General features: G+C 54.0%; 5 protein-coding genes across 5 annotated transcripts; 3 read left to right on the top strand and 2 right to left on the bottom strand.

The window, feature by feature from the left end:
* Nucleotides 1-105: 105 nt before the first annotated feature.
* DSM5745_03128 (uncharacterized protein) lies at nucleotides 106-1,189 on the top strand (the record flags this gene model as incomplete). The annotated part of the gene is made up of 4 exons (XM_026745144.1): nucleotides 106-281; nucleotides 328-600; nucleotides 630-1,032; nucleotides 1,079-1,189. The coding sequence occupies 4 exons, from the start codon at nucleotides 106-108 to the stop codon at nucleotides 1,187-1,189; spliced, it is 963 nt and encodes a 320-aa protein (XP_026606010.1).
* A 502-nt stretch (nucleotides 1,190-1,691) lies between these two features.
* Nucleotides 1,692-2,268, bottom strand: DSM5745_03127 (uncharacterized protein; the record flags this gene model as incomplete). Its single annotated transcript, XM_026745143.1, has 2 exons — nucleotides 1,692-1,714; nucleotides 1,746-2,268. 2 exons carry the CDS (start codon nucleotides 2,266-2,268, stop codon nucleotides 1,692-1,694), a joined length of 546 nt encoding a protein of 181 aa, XP_026606009.1.
* Nucleotides 2,269-2,485: 217 nt separating this feature from the next.
* DSM5745_03126 (uncharacterized protein) lies at nucleotides 2,486-11,566 on the top strand (the record flags this gene model as incomplete). Its single annotated transcript, XM_026745142.1, has 10 exons — nucleotides 2,486-2,692; nucleotides 2,743-4,924; nucleotides 4,976-5,287; nucleotides 5,333-5,456; nucleotides 5,509-6,977; nucleotides 7,075-7,111; nucleotides 7,729-7,923; nucleotides 8,065-10,492; nucleotides 10,545-11,223; nucleotides 11,277-11,566. The coding sequence occupies 10 exons, from the start codon at nucleotides 2,486-2,488 to the stop codon at nucleotides 11,564-11,566; spliced, it is 7,923 nt and encodes a 2,640-aa protein (XP_026606008.1).
* A 300-nt stretch (nucleotides 11,567-11,866) lies between these two features.
* On the bottom strand, nucleotides 11,867-13,044 carry DSM5745_03125 (uncharacterized protein; the record flags this gene model as incomplete). The annotated part of the gene is made up of 3 exons (XM_026745141.1): nucleotides 11,867-12,612; nucleotides 12,679-12,942; nucleotides 12,996-13,044. The coding sequence occupies 3 exons, from the start codon at nucleotides 13,042-13,044 to the stop codon at nucleotides 11,867-11,869; spliced, it is 1,059 nt and encodes a 352-aa protein (XP_026606007.1).
* Nucleotides 13,045-13,606: 562 nt separating this feature from the next.
* DSM5745_03124 (uncharacterized protein) lies at nucleotides 13,607-16,447 on the top strand (the record flags this gene model as incomplete). The annotated part of the gene is made up of 6 exons (XM_026745140.1): nucleotides 13,607-13,754; nucleotides 13,817-14,456; nucleotides 14,801-14,854; nucleotides 15,041-15,138; nucleotides 15,206-15,621; nucleotides 15,767-16,447. The coding sequence occupies 6 exons, from the start codon at nucleotides 13,607-13,609 to the stop codon at nucleotides 16,445-16,447; spliced, it is 2,037 nt and encodes a 678-aa protein (XP_026606006.1).
* Nucleotides 16,448-16,581: the final 134 nt, after the last annotated feature.

The following is a 16,581-nucleotide window of genomic DNA, read 5'->3' as shown; positions in this document are numbered from 1 at the left end:
AAGTCGTGTATCCATAGTGATAAATAGGAAATAGATCCTTTGTGCATTGCCAGATCAGAAAGTGAGAGAGCAAACAATTCAACAAAGACAAGATATTCGGACAGGATGGCGCCAAGACCACGTGACCCCGCCTGCCGGACTCCACTCCCAGAACACCGGATGAACAAGTCCCCTTCTGCACTCCAGCTCGAAGATGAAATTCCTGAGAACGAGACATTGCCCGCATATGCTCTTGGCAGAATTCAGAATCAGCTCGCGCTTGACGTGGGTCCCGCTCGAAAGTAAGTGGCTGCGTGACGGATACTCTACCTCGTGCTAATTCTGTAGTCATGGCTCCTTCGTCACGACGCACATGGAACCACAGGCGGAGCAGCTCATGGTGGAAACCTTGAGCAAGAACCTTATCAACTACGAGTCAAACCCAGCCACCTCTAAAATAGAGAAGCTCTGCATAAAGATAATCGCACGTCTTTTCTACGCGCCATTGCAAGGCTCCCAGGACGCCGTGGGCACTAGCACCGCGGGCTCTTCCGAAGCGATCCTCCTCGCCACTCTCGCCATGAAGAAGCGCTGGGCCGGAAACGCAAGGCTGCCGGGAAAGTCTACAGCAGGCATAACCTGATCATGAGCTCCGCTGTGCAGGTTTGCTGGAAGAAAGCAGCGTCCTACTTTGACATCGAGGAGCGGTATGTCTACTGTACCAAGGACCGGAATACCATCGATCCAGATGAGGCAATCAAGCTAGTGGACGAGAACACGATTGGAATCTGCTCTATACTTGGCACCACCTATACCGGCGAGCATGAGGATACAAAGGCGATCAATGACCTGCTGGTGGCGAGGAATCTCGATGTCCCCATTCACCTTGACGCGGCATCTGGAGACTTTGTCGCTCCATTCTTGCACCCAGAGCTTGTCTGGGTTTCCGACTTGAAAAAGTCGCGTCAATTAATGTATCCGGTCACAAGTATGGGCTTGTCTACGCGGGAGTCGGGTGGGCCATCTGGCGCGATGCAGAATACCGGCCTAGAGGTGTGTTCTTTGTATTCTCCGATTCGCATCCATCTAACCATATCAGAGCTTATATTTCATCACAACTATCTCGGCCCAGATCAGGCATAGTTCAATCTCAACTTCTCGCGAAGTGCCTCCCATGTCATCTGGCAGTACTACAATCTCCTTCGTCTAGGGAGGCATGGCTACCGCCGAATCATGATCGAATGTGCCAGCACAGCCGAATACCTCGCTTCGAACCTGAATAAGCTAGGCTATTTCGAAGTCATGTCATGTAACATCCCGAGCCTTCCAATGGTAGTTTTCCGACTGAACGGCGGCAAAAATATTCGATTAACGAATTTGCGATCGCCGCCGAGCTGCACCGGCAAGGATGGACGGTCCCTGCGTATACCCTGGCACCACACAATGAGAGCACGGACACTCTGAGGGTGGTAGTGCGGGCAGATTTCTCGCGCAGGGACTGTGACGCTTTGGTCCAAGCATCATCCGATATTCTATCTACGTTCAATTCTCCTTGGCCCCTGGCCTGATCCGTCCATTGGAGTACCGACGTATTCTGTTGCAGCTTCCCCTTGCTATATGATTGTTCCGCGCCGTAGTCCGAGTGAAGCTGGCGCCACATCGAGGACACTGGTGCCCCGGCCGTGCTCGCGATTTCTCGAGGATATGCCTTCTCAAATTGCTCCGCGTGGTGAACCTTCGTCCGTTGCAGCCGTGGCTCCAGCAACAAAGATCCCTGCCTCTGTCTTTGTCTCGATGGCGAGGAGATGATGGTGGTAGGGGTGGAGAGGGTTGTTTAGGTGGTGGTGGTGGTTGCGGTTCTGGTTCTCCTCGTTCGACAAGAGGCTTTGGTTCGTCGTAGTAATCGAATAACTCGTCATCGTCGTCGTCATCGCCATCGTCGTCCTCATCCAAACCCTCGTCTTCCTCCCCTTTTAGGATCTCACCCTCTTCAGCTTCATCACCACAATGCATTTCGTCCTGATCCTCACTGCCACCACCTTGTGCACTCTCTTCCTCGTTATCATCATCTTCTATCAGCTCGTCTTCGCTATCCCCGACTTCCGATAGCTCACTCTCCACCGTCGCCTGCACGTCCGCCAACCATCTTTGAGGATCACGATACAACAGTTGGTGGCGATACAATGGCAGTTGATAGTTTATGGGGCCCGTTAGCTGTAAGACGTTGATGACCTGGAGAAAACGCCTGAAAAGGTTAAGGTCCTCCTGCAGCGCCATGTCATCGCTCATGGTGAAATCGGATAGCATCACTCTGCCGGTTGTGTCATCGAGTGTCAAGTCTTATGTTTTGGCTTAGGGCTAGATGGCGCCACCGATTGCGGAGGGAAGGTGGTGCCACTAGAACAGTCCAGCCAAGCCCCATTCGAGGCGACCCGCCAGCGCGTCCTAAATTGCAAGGAATAATGAGAGATGCCGACCGTCGCATGGGTACTAGGTTCGGTTCGACATGGAGTGCTCAATAGACGTCCAAGATGTACGGGGTCCTCGGGTGCATGGCTGCGGCACGGACTTTGACCTGACGCTGCTCTTCCAAGAGTCGATTCTGGGCATTGGGCCTCTATGTGTTGCATTACTCTGGGCTGGGTTACGGGTATGGCAGCTGCGTGCTGATGAAGTAGTTGTGGCTTCTCGTTTACTATATTGGACCAAAGTGGTGAGCGCCAACTGCCCACCGTTACGGTCTCTTGCTAATAAACAGAGCAGATTATCTATCTTTTAGCAGCAGTGCTACAGATCACTCTTCTTGTTGTGCAGGGTATACTCAAGACCTCGCTAACCCGTGCGACGATTGCGGCGCACTGCCTCAGTCTTGTGGGCTTCCTGGTGTTCCTCCTTGTCTCTCATTATGAACATACCCGGACGGTGCGACCGTCTACCCTCTTGCTCCTGTATTTGCTCTACTCCACCGTCGCAGATGCGCTGCGTGCAAGAACGCTATGGAGCATGGCCGATGATAACGCGGCCGCTTCCGCCGTCTTCACTGTCATCTGCGTGTGTAAATTTGTTCTTCTTGTCGCCGAGCGCGGGCGCAAGTCTGTTCGACCAGACATCCGCAAGCCTTCGCCCGATGAGGAAGCCGATATTTTCTCGCGAGCTTTCCTGTGGTGGATGCTGCCCTTATTCATACGGGTGCGGTTGAAATCAGCATCACCATTGACCACAGAGACTCTCCCAGGCGTTGAGTCCGACATGCTCCGTCCAATTTCCGTTGGCGATGAAAGACCCACGGTCTTCCACCACCTGTGGGATGCCCGCAAATGGCTACTGCTGACTCCGATTATTCCGCGGCTTGCCTGTATCGGCTTTACGTTCTCTCAACCATTCCTGGTATATCGAGCGACGGTCTTCATGTTTGAGCCGGATGGTCCAAACATAAAAAAGGTCGGCGGTGGCCTCATCGGCGCCTACGCTGTTGTGTATGTAGGGATCGCAGCATCGCAAGCCTTTTACCGTCAATGCACTGCCCGCGCCATCAGCGCCGTGCGAGCAGACCTAATAGGTCAAATCCATCACCACACGCTAAAACTCAGCTCATCGTCCACCTATCGCGATTCGGCATCCATGTTGATGAGTGCGGACGTGGAGCGGTTTGCCGCTGGCTCCCGAGACATGCACGAGTGTTGGGCGTGTATCATCGAGCTTGCCCTTGGCATTTGGCTGCTTGAGGATCGACTCGGCGTGACCATCGCCGCAACAGGAGGGTTAACGGCAATTTTTGTCGCGCTCACCATGGCTGTTGTCCCACCAGCTGCCAAACGGCAGAACAAGTGGCTGAAGGCTATGGAAAATCGCATCGCCGCCACGACCCAGGCTCTTGCCGCAATCAAGGGCATTAAGATGACTGGAGTTGCGCCGACAATCCGCAAGGACCTGCTGGGGTTGCGAGATATTGAGGACATAAAACTGAGACACTTTCGATATGTCCTACTGGTCGTCGCATGGGCGGCCTGGATTCCCGTCATCATGGCTCCGATCATGGGCTTCACCATCTACAGCCAGGCGTTCGGACATACCCTTACGCCACCCGTCGTATATCGATCGCTGACCATATTTACCCTCTTCGGCGACGCCATTGCGGCTCTCATCAACAGTGCCATTCAGTTCGTCACGGCAATTGCTTCGCTCCTGCGTATCCAGGAGTTCCTGCTAGACGATAATACACGCCATGATAGCCGACAGCTGCTGAGCGACATCGAGAAAGACACCGAGTCCGATGAAACCTCGCTGCTCCCGTCAGCACCAGTTCCGACACAAACAGGGAGTGAAGTGCTTCTGCGACGGCTGAGCAGACGTCTTTCTCGCCGACAACGTCCCGTCACACTTCAATTGACCCGGGCATCTGCAGGCTGGAGCTCCGAAGCACCCTCGATCGTCCAGAATGCAACACTCGACGCAGCTGCGCCCAGTATTCTGGCGGTGGTCGGTCCGATCGGGAGCGGCAAGACCACTTTGTTGCAGATGCTTCTTGGCGAGACGCAGCATGCCGCGGGATCAGTTGCGCTGTCGAGTTCGCACATTGGATACTGTGGCCAGACCCCGTGGCTCACCAACGACACGGTTAGGAACAACATTATTGGGTCGGACCTGTTTGACGAGAAGTGGTATTCGTCTGTGGTACTCGCGACTGCCCTCGATCGAGATTTCAAGGAAATGGCGCACGGCGATGCCACGGTGGTGGCCAATGAGGGGGGCAGTCTGAGTGGCGGGCAGAAGAAGAGAGTCGCTCTGGCGCGGGCGATCTACAGTCGAGCGCCCATTGTGGTATTGGATGATCCGTTCAACGGGCTTGATGGGAGGACAGAGGGATTCGTGCTTGAGGCAGTCCTGGGACGGCGAGGCTTGCTGCGTCAAGGGAAGACCTTGGTGGTTTGGGCGACCAGTACTGGTAGGTCAGCTTTTTTAGACCACTCATCGCAGATGGACTAAGTCAGAGCAGCGCAGCAGGTACGGTTCGCCGACAGAGTTATCTCCCTAGATCAGAACGGTTGTGTTCGAAAGCGGGACTCCTTGCTTCTCGTCCCTCCAACAGACGACACCGGTGAAGAACACGAACAGACACGCAACTCGTTTATCTTTGACGTGGTTCAGGATGGCCCTGCCGGTGGATTACCTCAAGGTCCAGCTGCCCCTCGAGCCATCCATGCGAGTGCGGGGGCACATCGGTACTTTGTTAGATTCTCTGGCAGACGGAAGTTCTTGGTGTTTCTGGTCCTCTGTGCCATCTTTGTCTTTGGCGTTACGTTCAATCGTAAGTTCCCTTATGTGTTGTTGCACAAGTTGCTAACACATGCAGAGTACTGGATATCCCGCTGGGCTGAGAGCAGCGTTACAGATCCATACAGTCCTCAGAAGATGTATATCGGCGTATACTTTGGCATCGGGGCGCTTACACTGATCTTCTGGACTGCGGCTGCTGCGTACGCCTACCTTACTTTATGGATTACTTCACACTCACTGACATAATGGCAGTTTCTTCGTCATAACCATCACCCAGCGCTCGGCCGACCGTTGTCATGAAGCGATCCTGGACACCGTCCTCGGCGCGCCCATGTCCTTCCTCGACTCTACCGCTGCCGGCGAAACAATCAACAGATTCAGCCAAGACATGCAGCTAATCGACACCGAGCTACCCTACGACGTCCTCGGGACCGTTACACAAGCCATGATGGTCATCGGCCTCTATGGAATCATCATCTACAGCTCGCCTTGGTCCGGCTGCGCTATCCCCGCCGTCGCCGTGGCAGCGTACTTCCTGCAACTGTTCTACCTCCCGACCTCGCGACAGCTCCGAGTGCTGGAAATCGAGGCCAAAGCCCCTCTATTCTCGAACTTCATTGAGACGCTCAACGGCCTTGCAACTATCCGCGCTCTGCGCTGGACAGCACACTATGCTCGCCGCAACCTCGATGCCATCCGCGTCGCGCAGCAGCCGTTTTATCTGTTGTTCTCCGCGCAAAACTGGCTGAATCTGATTTTAGATCTTATCACAGCTGGAGTTGCGGTGGCAATTATGTGTGTTGGAGTAGCGACACGGTCGCCGAGTAATGCGTCTCTAGGGCTGGCTCTGCTTAGTGCATCAAATGTGGGCGTCTCAGCGAAGCGCTTGATCTCGCACTGGACGAAGCTCGAGACAAGCATGGCGGCCGTCGAGCGAGTACGCTTCTTCACGGACTCGACACCATCGGAAGAAAGGACAAGTGCAGCTGTGGTCGGCGCTCAGGATTGGCATGGCGCAGGCAGTGTCAGCTTTAGCAACGTGTCTGCCAAATACACAAGATCAGGACCTCTGGTTCTGCGGGATGTCTCGATCACTATCCGGCCCGGCCAGCGTGTTGCTATATGTGGGAGAACCGGAAGCGGAAAGAGCACACTGCTATCCGCCCTCCTCCGCCTTCTACCCCTGCACAGCGGGACAATCCACGTCGATGACACCGACATCACTTCCCTTCCTCCCAACACCGTCCGCTCCCGATTCATTACCCTTCTTCAAGAACCACTCCTCATCACGGGCACAGTCCGCCACAATATGTGTCTGTACGAGCCCAACGCCGGCGATATCGAAATCATAGCGGCGCTGCAAGCCTTTCCAGGACTGTGGGAGGCGATCAATGCGCAGGGCGGACTTGATGTCGCGTTGACAGAAGGTCTCCTATCGCACGGACAGAGACAGCTCTTTTGTTTCGCACGGTCGACATTATCGCTCTCGCGGCCAGGCGGGAAGATTGTTATCTTGGACGAGCCGATCAGCCAGACGGGGAGTGACGCAGAGACAGAGAGGCTTATGGACGAGACAATCCGCGAGCGGTTCAAGGATTGCACGGTGTTGTGTATCGCGCACAATCTCGGTACCATAATGAGTTTTGATAGCGTTGTTGTTATGGATAGGGGCGCTGTTGCGGAGACGGGCAGTCCAACCGCGTTGCTGGATGATGAGAGCAGTTTGTTTTATAGGTTGATGCGGAATCAATCGAGGGAGGTGTAACCTACGGTACCAAGCGAAGAAATTACGAGCTCCAAGACTATTGATTTACCCAGTCGGCGATAAGTGCTGCCCTGAAGTCGCGCGACCTAGGTAAGCAAGGTAAGTAAGTAGGTGCTATATAATCTGTCCATATACGCTCGTATAAGACAATATTTCCTAGTAGGAGAGGAGATAGTGTCTATTATGAAGCAAGAAGGAGCTTCAGCCCGACCGTCGCATTGTTGGAGCTAGAGGTAGGGTTGTTCTACCTCGCAGAAGGACCCATATACCTACGTTACAGCCTGCGGGCCGTTCCTTCCCCATCCATTTCAAAAAACTCTTGGAGCAGAGTTCATTGTGATCAAGTTTCAGGGGGTCAAGGATCGAAATCCACTTTTTCCCACAGAGACTGATACTGCTTACTGGATCCCTTCCTGGATACAGCGGTGGGCCCAGACAGCCTGCCACACTAATATGAAACTTGCCCGAGAAATGAACAGACTCTCCAACAGCACCCATGCAAACTGCTAATCTGATTTGACGTGATCACACGCGTGATGACTCGGACCCTTGTTGCTCGTTATGCTGCGTGGAAAGCGCTGACAGGAGCCAACCCCGCTTTTCCGCAGGATGCGTATGGTAGGTGAAACAAACGTGGCGCTACCATTGAAGAAGGTATGGGTTTTTCCCTTAAATTAAGGTGACCGAAGGCACTTCTGATATCTTAGATTCCATCTTCTAATCGACCCTCAAAAGGTTCCAGAGGAGTACAACTTGTCTCAAGCCCGAACCAGGAACAAGGGTAAAACCGCTACAACAGAAGCATGGAATTGGAAGATCAAGTTCAGCCTCCCTGGACCAAGGAAAAATGCGATGACTGCCGAGAGTCGACACCGTCGGTCTACTGTGGCAAGTGCGGAACTGTGCTATGTCAGTTCTGCTATCCACTGCTCCATGCACATCGGAGGGGTGATTTGGACCATCCGCAAATCTCAATCGCGGAGTAGTAAGCACTCTGTTCAATTGACAATATTACCGTACCGTTGACCTTTCTCCTCATATAGCCGGTCATTGGTGGAGATCTTACATCCGAGCCCTGACAGCAGCATTCAGGAGAAGAAGCTTGAAGGGGAGGCCGAAGCCCTCTGGTTCTCGGTGAGCCAAACGGAAAAGGGGGAATTGGAATTGGAAGAGACAGCCAGATTCAGCAATCTTATGAAGCAGTACCTGGGGGATATAACGTCAACGTCTCCCCGGCCCACCTCTCTACTCTCCTCTTCTTGTCCCCGGCTTGCTTCCTTCATAGGGAACACAGGGGCTGGAAAGAGCAGCCTGATCCATTTGCTCATGAAGCATCCATGGGACGCCTCCACAAGTACCGTTCGAAGACAAAAGCTCCAGGATATCCCCCTTCCTGTAGTGGGACAGCCTGAGAGCACCATCCCAACCTCGGGAGACGTTCATCTCTACTACGATGCCCTGACAAATACCGACGAATCGCAGCAATCAAAGCCTCTTCTGTACGCTGACTGCGAAGGATTCCACGGCGGCGATCAGCAGCCAGCAGGACATAGACCCCGGACGAACATAGGCAAGAGCGATGACGATAGCCGAACGCATGTACATTTTGACAGATGGTACACGTCCTTACGCCGCGGAATCAGACGGATTCTCAACCTCCCTAGCCGTCTTGAGGCTCAGCGAAAGACAGCGATTGGAGAGCTTTTCCCTCGGATTCTCTACAACTTCTCCGACGTGGTAGTTCACGTTGTGATCAGTGCAGCCTCCAGAACACGAGAGGAAGACATTGTCAAATTACTCGAATGGGCTCAATCTTCAAGAGCTGCAGCCGTGAATCGGGCCCTTCTACCTCACTTGATTGTCGTGTTGAACATGTCGGACCCGGATTCGGAATTGAACTGGGACGCCAAAAAAATGACTGCAAAGATATTCAAAGAGCATCAACCGGCTCTGGTTGAGAACAAAACCATCAGGGAGCATAAAGAGGCTCTCGAGCGCATACATGCTAGGATCGATACTTTGGAAGACCTGCTCAAGTACTCATATTCGTCCGTGCAGTTCATCAAATTGCCCAATGGCAGCAACAGCGCCAGACTTTCCAAACAATTGCAAGTTCTACATCAAATGATCTATGATACGACAGAGGAAGCGCATGACATCAAGAGGAAGGCTAAAATGCTACTGTGTTCGGACGATCTCAACACTTTCTTCCGGCTAGGCTTCGACCACTACGCCACCAACCTCGACAAGCCCTTCAGCTTCCTCGAAACCATATTTTCTCTACACCCACTGCCAAACGAACTTGCATCTAACTACTATGGAATCATGAAGGCTGTGAAAATAGCCGACCAGCATAGTAAGACCAAAAGATCAGCCAAAGAATTCTGCGATGCGGTCGTTCCAGCCATCTGCAGCGCCATCGCACTAGATGTCTACAGATCCCGCGAAGGAATGCCAGGAACGCTTGCACAGATTTACCGTGGCAATCCTCTCTCTGAAGATGACGATTGGCAAGTAATCCCTGGCACGTACCTCTCCCACCTTAGGGAGGCGATAACACTGTTTGAGAACTGTGACTGTCCCTGCGACTTTGTGTCACCATCTGGTGAGAAATGTGTCAACGCTCTCTTGGGTCACCAAAGGGCTACGCACCAAAATGCAGCGGGTCGCGATATCGGCTTCGGACCCTTTGAGTCACAATTCGTCGATGATCTGCAAAACCCTATGGAAGCTGGAATTTTAGAGGCACTAGATGATGTGGAGAAGCAGCTGGAGAACCCTACTGCAATCGTCCGTGAAGGCGGGGGCAGGGACGCGAAGTTGAATGCTATTTGGGCTGTGCACGAAGCCAACCTCCGGCAGCTCCATTCTTTGGTCCCCGGTGTAGTGATCTCGAACCCTTCCACATGTTCCTGGTGTTTCCGGAAGCCACCCACCGCGATCCTACCGTGTGGACATGGGGTCTGTAGGGCCTGCATGATCGCTCTTTCCGTGCACGAGCACTCTACCTCAGGCGAAGATCCACGGTTGATCCGCATCGACCAATGCTTTTTCCACCCCAAGCCAGTGGAATTCATGCCCTTTCGATTCCTTCTTCTCCCAGAATGGATAGGTAAGCGACTACTGACTCTGGATAGCGACGGTACCAAGAGTAAGTTCCACCTTGACATCCTCGCTGCTATTGAGCAGAGACTTGGGGGCAGTATCCCGGTTCAACGCTTCTTCGACATGGTCGGTGGCTCAGGCGCCGGGGGTTTGCTTGCGCTCGGGCTTGGTATAGGCTGCTGGACAACACAAGAAGCCTTCCCAAAGCTTAGGGAACTGAGCGATGGCCTGCAAAGACCAGAGGTAACCATTTGGGATTGGTTTACTAGTAAAAAGCAATCGGTGTTTTATCAGACCAGGCCCTGGGAAGATGCAATAAAACGCGCATTCGGCCACTACGCTAATACGGCAATACTCCAGACGAAGGTACCGAGACCGATTCTCCAAATAACTCCTGCTGACCCTGCCACTACGGTAGTGCTCACTTGGCATCCCCAGCGTTTTTGTGACGGCAACAAAAGAGGACGGCAGGGGTGCATTGATCGCCAATTACATCAGGCCCAATTCCGATAGTAGCTCTCTCCCAGCCCTCCCCGGGACCACTAGCAATCGCAAATCGGAAACAATGGCGAAGGACTCAGCGAAGGATGCCACCTATGAATTCGTGCGCTGTGGATTGCAGGGTGGAAAATTCAAGGTATGGGAAGCAGCAAGGGCGACCACTGCAATCCCGGGCCTCTTTGAGCATTTCATGCATGCGAACCGGCGGGTCTATCTGGGCGGACCAGAGTTCAAAACGGAAACTGCTCGAGTGGTGTTGTACGAAGCCCAGAGCCTTTGGCCGGGTGTAGACTTCCCACAACGCCCCGACCTGCTCCTTTCTATCGATGGGGGCCCGTTTCAAGAGCCTGAACAGCCAGACCTGCTGATGAGCGACTATTATATCAAATTGTCTTCCGATCCTTCAAAGAGATCTTCGAACCAGAATCAGATGGCCGCTTTCGATTTTGCAGATACCGAAAGACCCGGGAAAGCATTGTCGGAGAGGTTGACTATCGCGGTCGATGAATTGGCCTATCGCCTACTGTCTACGTCTTTCTACTTCGACCCTACACACGTCCAATATGAGGACAATCCCAATCAAGTCACACTTCAAGGTAGGCCTTCCACAAACCAAATTGCACACATCTTCTGTACTGACAACCTCTAGGATATATTAGGTGCCGGTTTGCTGACAGATCAGTCGAAACCAAGGCTCTAGGCCATTTGCTTCGCAGCTACCAGGGTTCGCGGTTCACACTTAACGAAGGCTCCCAAGACTGGATTATGGATGAAGCCGCCATCAAGGAATTGGCCGACCATGGTGTGTTGTCCCTGTTCATTGAGTTCAACCTCAGAACGCCCGAATCCAAATTCACCATCAGCTTGGCGACATTTGATTTTACCCGTCCAATAAGTGCATGTCCCATCTCCATCAGTGATATTACGACGCATATCTAGGAGTGTGTCTTGCTCCATGAAGTTGTTTGTATTTAGTTACTGAGATCGAACGCTTTTACATGCAAACTGCTCAACGGTTGTTGAACTGTTGCTTCCACTGCAGTTGGCAATCTCGCTGGAAGATATCTTATCTCTTGAACTTAGAGGCCAGGTCCCCAGGTTAGCAAAAAAGATTAGAAACTCCCTAGTCTAAGTAGGCTTCGTGCATTCCGGTTGATGCCGTGTCGATTCATTAAGTCTCAAGGTCAACACTATCAATCCAAATGAAATCCATTACTCATTACTCATTATCTTTCCTACTTAGTACGGAGAAGACACCACCTGCACTCCCCTTCCCCCAGCTAGTATCCCCCTCACCCTCTCCCTAACCTCCCCAACAGCCCCCCGCAGCCTCTCAACCTCCGCACCCTCCCTCCTACACGCCCTCGTAAGAATCCCAATCGCCTCAATCGTAGCCGACAGCGTCGCCGTCTTGCTCTGCCGCGCCCCGGGCCCCGGCCCCTCCAATGCCACCGTCCACTCCGGGCTCTCGGTCTTGCATATTCGGCTCACGGTCTCGGAGAGGAGTGTTTGTGTGAGCGTGGCGTATTTCTCGTTCAGGGAGGAGCGGTAGCGCTTTTCGACGGCGTAGTGGGGGCGTTGGGTTTGGGTTTGGGTTTGAGGGCATGGCGATGGAACGGCGGCTGCTGCTGGCGGGGCCGATTTGCGCTTGGGGTTGCGTGCAGGTGCGCTCTGCGTTGAGGGATCGGAATCAGTACCGTATGCCATGGGTGGGGATTCGATCTTGTTGGTTTGAGATGGGTGGGTGCAACGTACGCTCTTCATGCTCGAGCTCCGACTGGAACTGGACTTTGGGTTTGACCGCGCGTGCGAAGGGTTCGATCTCGAACTTAATCTTGATCTTGAGATCCCGGGGCCCTGGGGCGGTGGCTGAGACGGAGTCGGTCGTGTCGCAGTCGCAGTCGCAGTCGCAGTCGCAGTCGCACCTGGTAATAATGCTGGTGCTGGGGCTGGTGCTGACGCTGGTGTTAATGCGGGGATTGGTGCTAGGCTTAGGGTTAGCGGTCGCGACCTCCAGGGCTCCAGTTCATGCCGGCCTGTCATTGACTAACCTCTTGTGGATGATGCTGAGACCGAGCTGTTTGAACTTAGAGGTGGAAGGGGCGAGGGGCTGAGAATGCCCACGTCCATGTCCAAGTCCAAGGGCCAGGGATACTGGGTGTGAGTGTGTAGCCCTACCTGCGGGCTTGGCGGGAGCTGGCAGCTGCCCACGTCTGGCAATGACCAGTCGAGGGTGGAGAGTAGGGGGTCGATTGTGCTCATGGATGATGGGGCTGGTAGTGGTGCATTGAGGTCGATGTCTAGGAGGTCGTCGACTGTTGCGCATTAGCCCTGCTCAGGTACTGGTCTGTAATGGAGGTAGATGTACAGGATTCGCAGCCTGGGGGTAGGCCGAAGTCAACAAAGTCGGTTGACATAGTCTATGCCGTGGTTTGTATGTATTAAATGCAGTATGTGAAAGGCACAGAAGTCGTGGCGAGAGGGATTGTTGGGCGAATCAAGATGTTGAATATTCTTGTGCCTTCGCTGTGCCGTATATGTACCCTGATGAATGTATTTGTCACCACCCATCTGGCCTTGTTTGTGCTATCTTCGCCCTGGTTTTCACCTACCTCACCCTCGGGGCCCCTGGCTTGGCCTGATCGTGGCAGTGGCAGCGCCGCACGCTGGGCGCAGGCCTAGTCTACTACAGTCAACATGGAGTTCTTAGGTGGCTCCAATGGGGACGGCTGCTTGGATGCGAGATAAGCTCTTGGTGCCGGACCGGGGGCCGGGCCGTTGGGGGCCGTCGAGCCTGAACAGGCGGGGAACCAACGAGCTCAAGCACAGCCGAGAGGGGGCAGACTTAGAGCTTTGGGGGCGGTTATGGGGGCCGCTGGGGACCACCAACCAACCTAAAGAATATATAGTACGTATTTTATCAATGTGTTCTGGGACTTTACCTACTGCTGCATCCTTCAACTTTACTCCCAATTCACCATGAACCGGAACCAGAATCAGAACCAAAACCAACCCCCCCAGACTCCTATCCCTCCTGAACTTGCCGCGTCTCGAGACGACTTCGAACTCTTCCGACGGCTCCTGCGAGTCGCTCGCCTCCTAACCGCTGACAACTCTGACAATCTTTGTCCGTAATTTGCCCATGGCCCCGAGCCTCAACCCGCACGGTACATGGCTAACGATCGAAAGTGAACCAAAGCACACAGCGTCCGGCTTCGCTCGCTAGCCGCTTTGATCCTCAGAGTGTGCCCTGTGATGGGAGTCTTGTGGGCCTTCTGCACCCGGCCTTGAGAGGCAACATAACCGGTAGCCCCGGCGGCAGGCCAACTGGTGGAGGTTCGAGCCACAGAGACGTCCAGTGCGACGAGGACGGATACAGCCCCAGCGTCAATAATGAAGGCCAAGAAGACGACGAAGAAGAAGACGACTACGCGTCGAGTCCACGTACTCTTAAGCGAAAGCGTCCAAGCTCGCCACAAAACAGAACGCGGCGTCTACGGCCGCGTCAACCGGCAAGCCCGGCGCCAGCTCAACGACAGCCCCCGTCAGGACAAGAGCAAGAAGCGGAGCAGGAGCAGGAGCAGGACCAAGGACGACCACACGCCGCAGTCGAAAAGCGGTACCGGGCCATGGTCAACGCCAAAATCCAACACCTGCACGCGGCGATTCCGGCCTCGAACACATTCAGTCTGGACCCTGAAGAGCAAGGAGAGACCTCGGAGAAGACGCCAACCAAGTCGGTCGTTCTGGACAGGGCCATACAGTACCTGAGCCAGCTTGTCTCGGCATATGAGCAGTACGAGAACGAGGGGAATGCGCTCAGGGCGAGGTTACAGAGTTGGCTTGAGATATCGGCGTTGGAAAGTGAGAGTAATGCAGCCATTTAGTTTGGAATCACATCTTCGCGAAAATATGTACCGTCTGGCCTGCCCACATGATAACCTACATCCAGCAGCCGTGGGGGCCATAGTATTCACATGGCTTGCTTGATGGAGAATGGCCTTGCTACTCAACATCCACAATGAACCTATCGATATCAGCGTATGTCAGACAGGTGAGAAGAGTCCATTCCTTGAAGACTCACGCCCCCAACTTTTAAATCCATGTGCTAAGGACTGGAGCTTGCTTGTTGATTCTTTGAAATTCCACAGTGCTGCTATTGACCATTGGCAGATTGTGGGCCGAAACAGCTGTGGATGACGGATCTAACCCAATCCCAGTGATCTGGTGCGCATGTCTCAGGTTCCAGGGATCTCAGGAAACCCTGATGATTGGGATATAAGCCATCGTTCTTGTAAGAAATGCAGTGGCACCACTTGCACGCGTTTCTCAGGAAAATAATCCCTCATTGCCTGTGGTGCCACTTGCTAGAGCATATCCACGGCCATAACCCATTCCTGAGGCCTCCCACAGTCGATGCGTATCCGGTGGTGCCCCCGGTACCAAGTGGCCTTTTAAATCAACGCCCTTGCCTTCTGTACCTAAGGTTTTCTCTGATGGACAAGGTGCAGGTATGCAGCCAGTCCGTCATCTCTAACCGCTCGCACCCAATACAGTTTCCAACGCACGGTAAACCAGTCTGGATCCCTGGCCTGGGTGCGCGCAAGGAACTCATTCTCCCAAGCACGAGCATAAAATGGGCACTGGGCCAGCCATCCCGCGTTCTAAACCACCGAGCCGGACTGCTGGACGTCGACTTCCCCAAGTACCTACTGGGGGATGACTTCTTCCTCAATGATCCCTGGCACGCGCACCTCGTCAAGAGCGAGCTAGTCCCCGAGTTAGACCATGTCTGCGAGGTGATGACCGTCGAGCTCGAGGCTGCATTCAATGACTCTTTCGGTGCGGATACTAAGGATTGGAGGGAAATCGATATCCTCGACACGATGCGGAAGATCGTCGGGCGGGCTTCGTGCAGATTTATCGTTGGCGAGCTGCTTTGGATGTTGTATGTTGTCCTTATCCTTTACCGTGGGTCTTCCATCTCAATCCTCGTAGGTATCGACGCAGGACACGGTGACTAGGTAACAAGTCCAGGCCGCAGCGACTCGTACATCAATCATGTCTACAACATGGTCGACCAAATGCACCTGAGCACGGGACTTCTCCTCCTAAGCCCGCGCATCCTCCACCCCATAGGTACTTGGCCCTCTGATCCGCCGTCGCGCACAAGCCCGCTTCGACAAACTCGCCGCCATGATCGAGGCCGAGTATCACGCCTGCCTGGACAGCCTTCAACCAAACCAAACCTCCCAGCCAAACGACTTCTTCCAGATGATCCTCCGGTATGCGCAGCGCGAGCGGCCGCACGAACTGAACCTCTATGCCATGACACGCCGCCTCTTCCTCGCGAATCTGGGCTCCATCCACCGCACTGCGTTCCTGACCACAAATGTCCTGCTGAACATCATCAACTCAAATACCAAGCATAGCACAATCGCCATGCTCCGCGAGGAGGTCGCCCACGTCCTCACGGATGATGGGTTGGAACGGACAGATATGTCCTCCTGGAACAGACCACGCACGAACAAGCTCTTCCGGGCGGAGAGCGTCGGCCGCGAGACAATGAGACGGCACTCACTCGATAACCGGAGCGCAATCTGCAAGGACCTTGCGGATGGGATTGTGACGGGCGATAGGACGCCATTCCCCGGGGCGCGAGGGTATCGTTCGTCGGACATCCCGCGCAGATCGATGAGGGTGTGTACGAGGATGCGCAGCGATTCGATCCGTTCCGGTTCTCGAGACCGTATGAAGCTGCTCAAGCGGCGGAGGCCGATGCGAGAGCCACGGGGAACCCACGGGCGAAAGCAGGTCTAGGCGCGCAGTCCTTCGTGAGTACAGGCCCCTACCACCTGCCTTTCGGGCACGGGAGGATGGCTTGTCCCGGTCGGTGGCTGGTGGATTTTGAAGTCAAGATGATAGTGGCGTATGCGGTTTCGCGGTATGAGCTT

This window comes from Aspergillus mulundensis (genome assembly GCF_003369625.1).
Source record: "Aspergillus mulundensis strain DSM 5745 chromosome Unknown scaffold_2, whole genome shotgun sequence".
Classification (NCBI taxonomy): Eukaryota; Fungi; Ascomycota; class Eurotiomycetes; order Eurotiales; family Aspergillaceae; genus Aspergillus; species Aspergillus mulundensis.
This window is presented reverse-complemented; position numbering and strand designations above follow the sequence as displayed.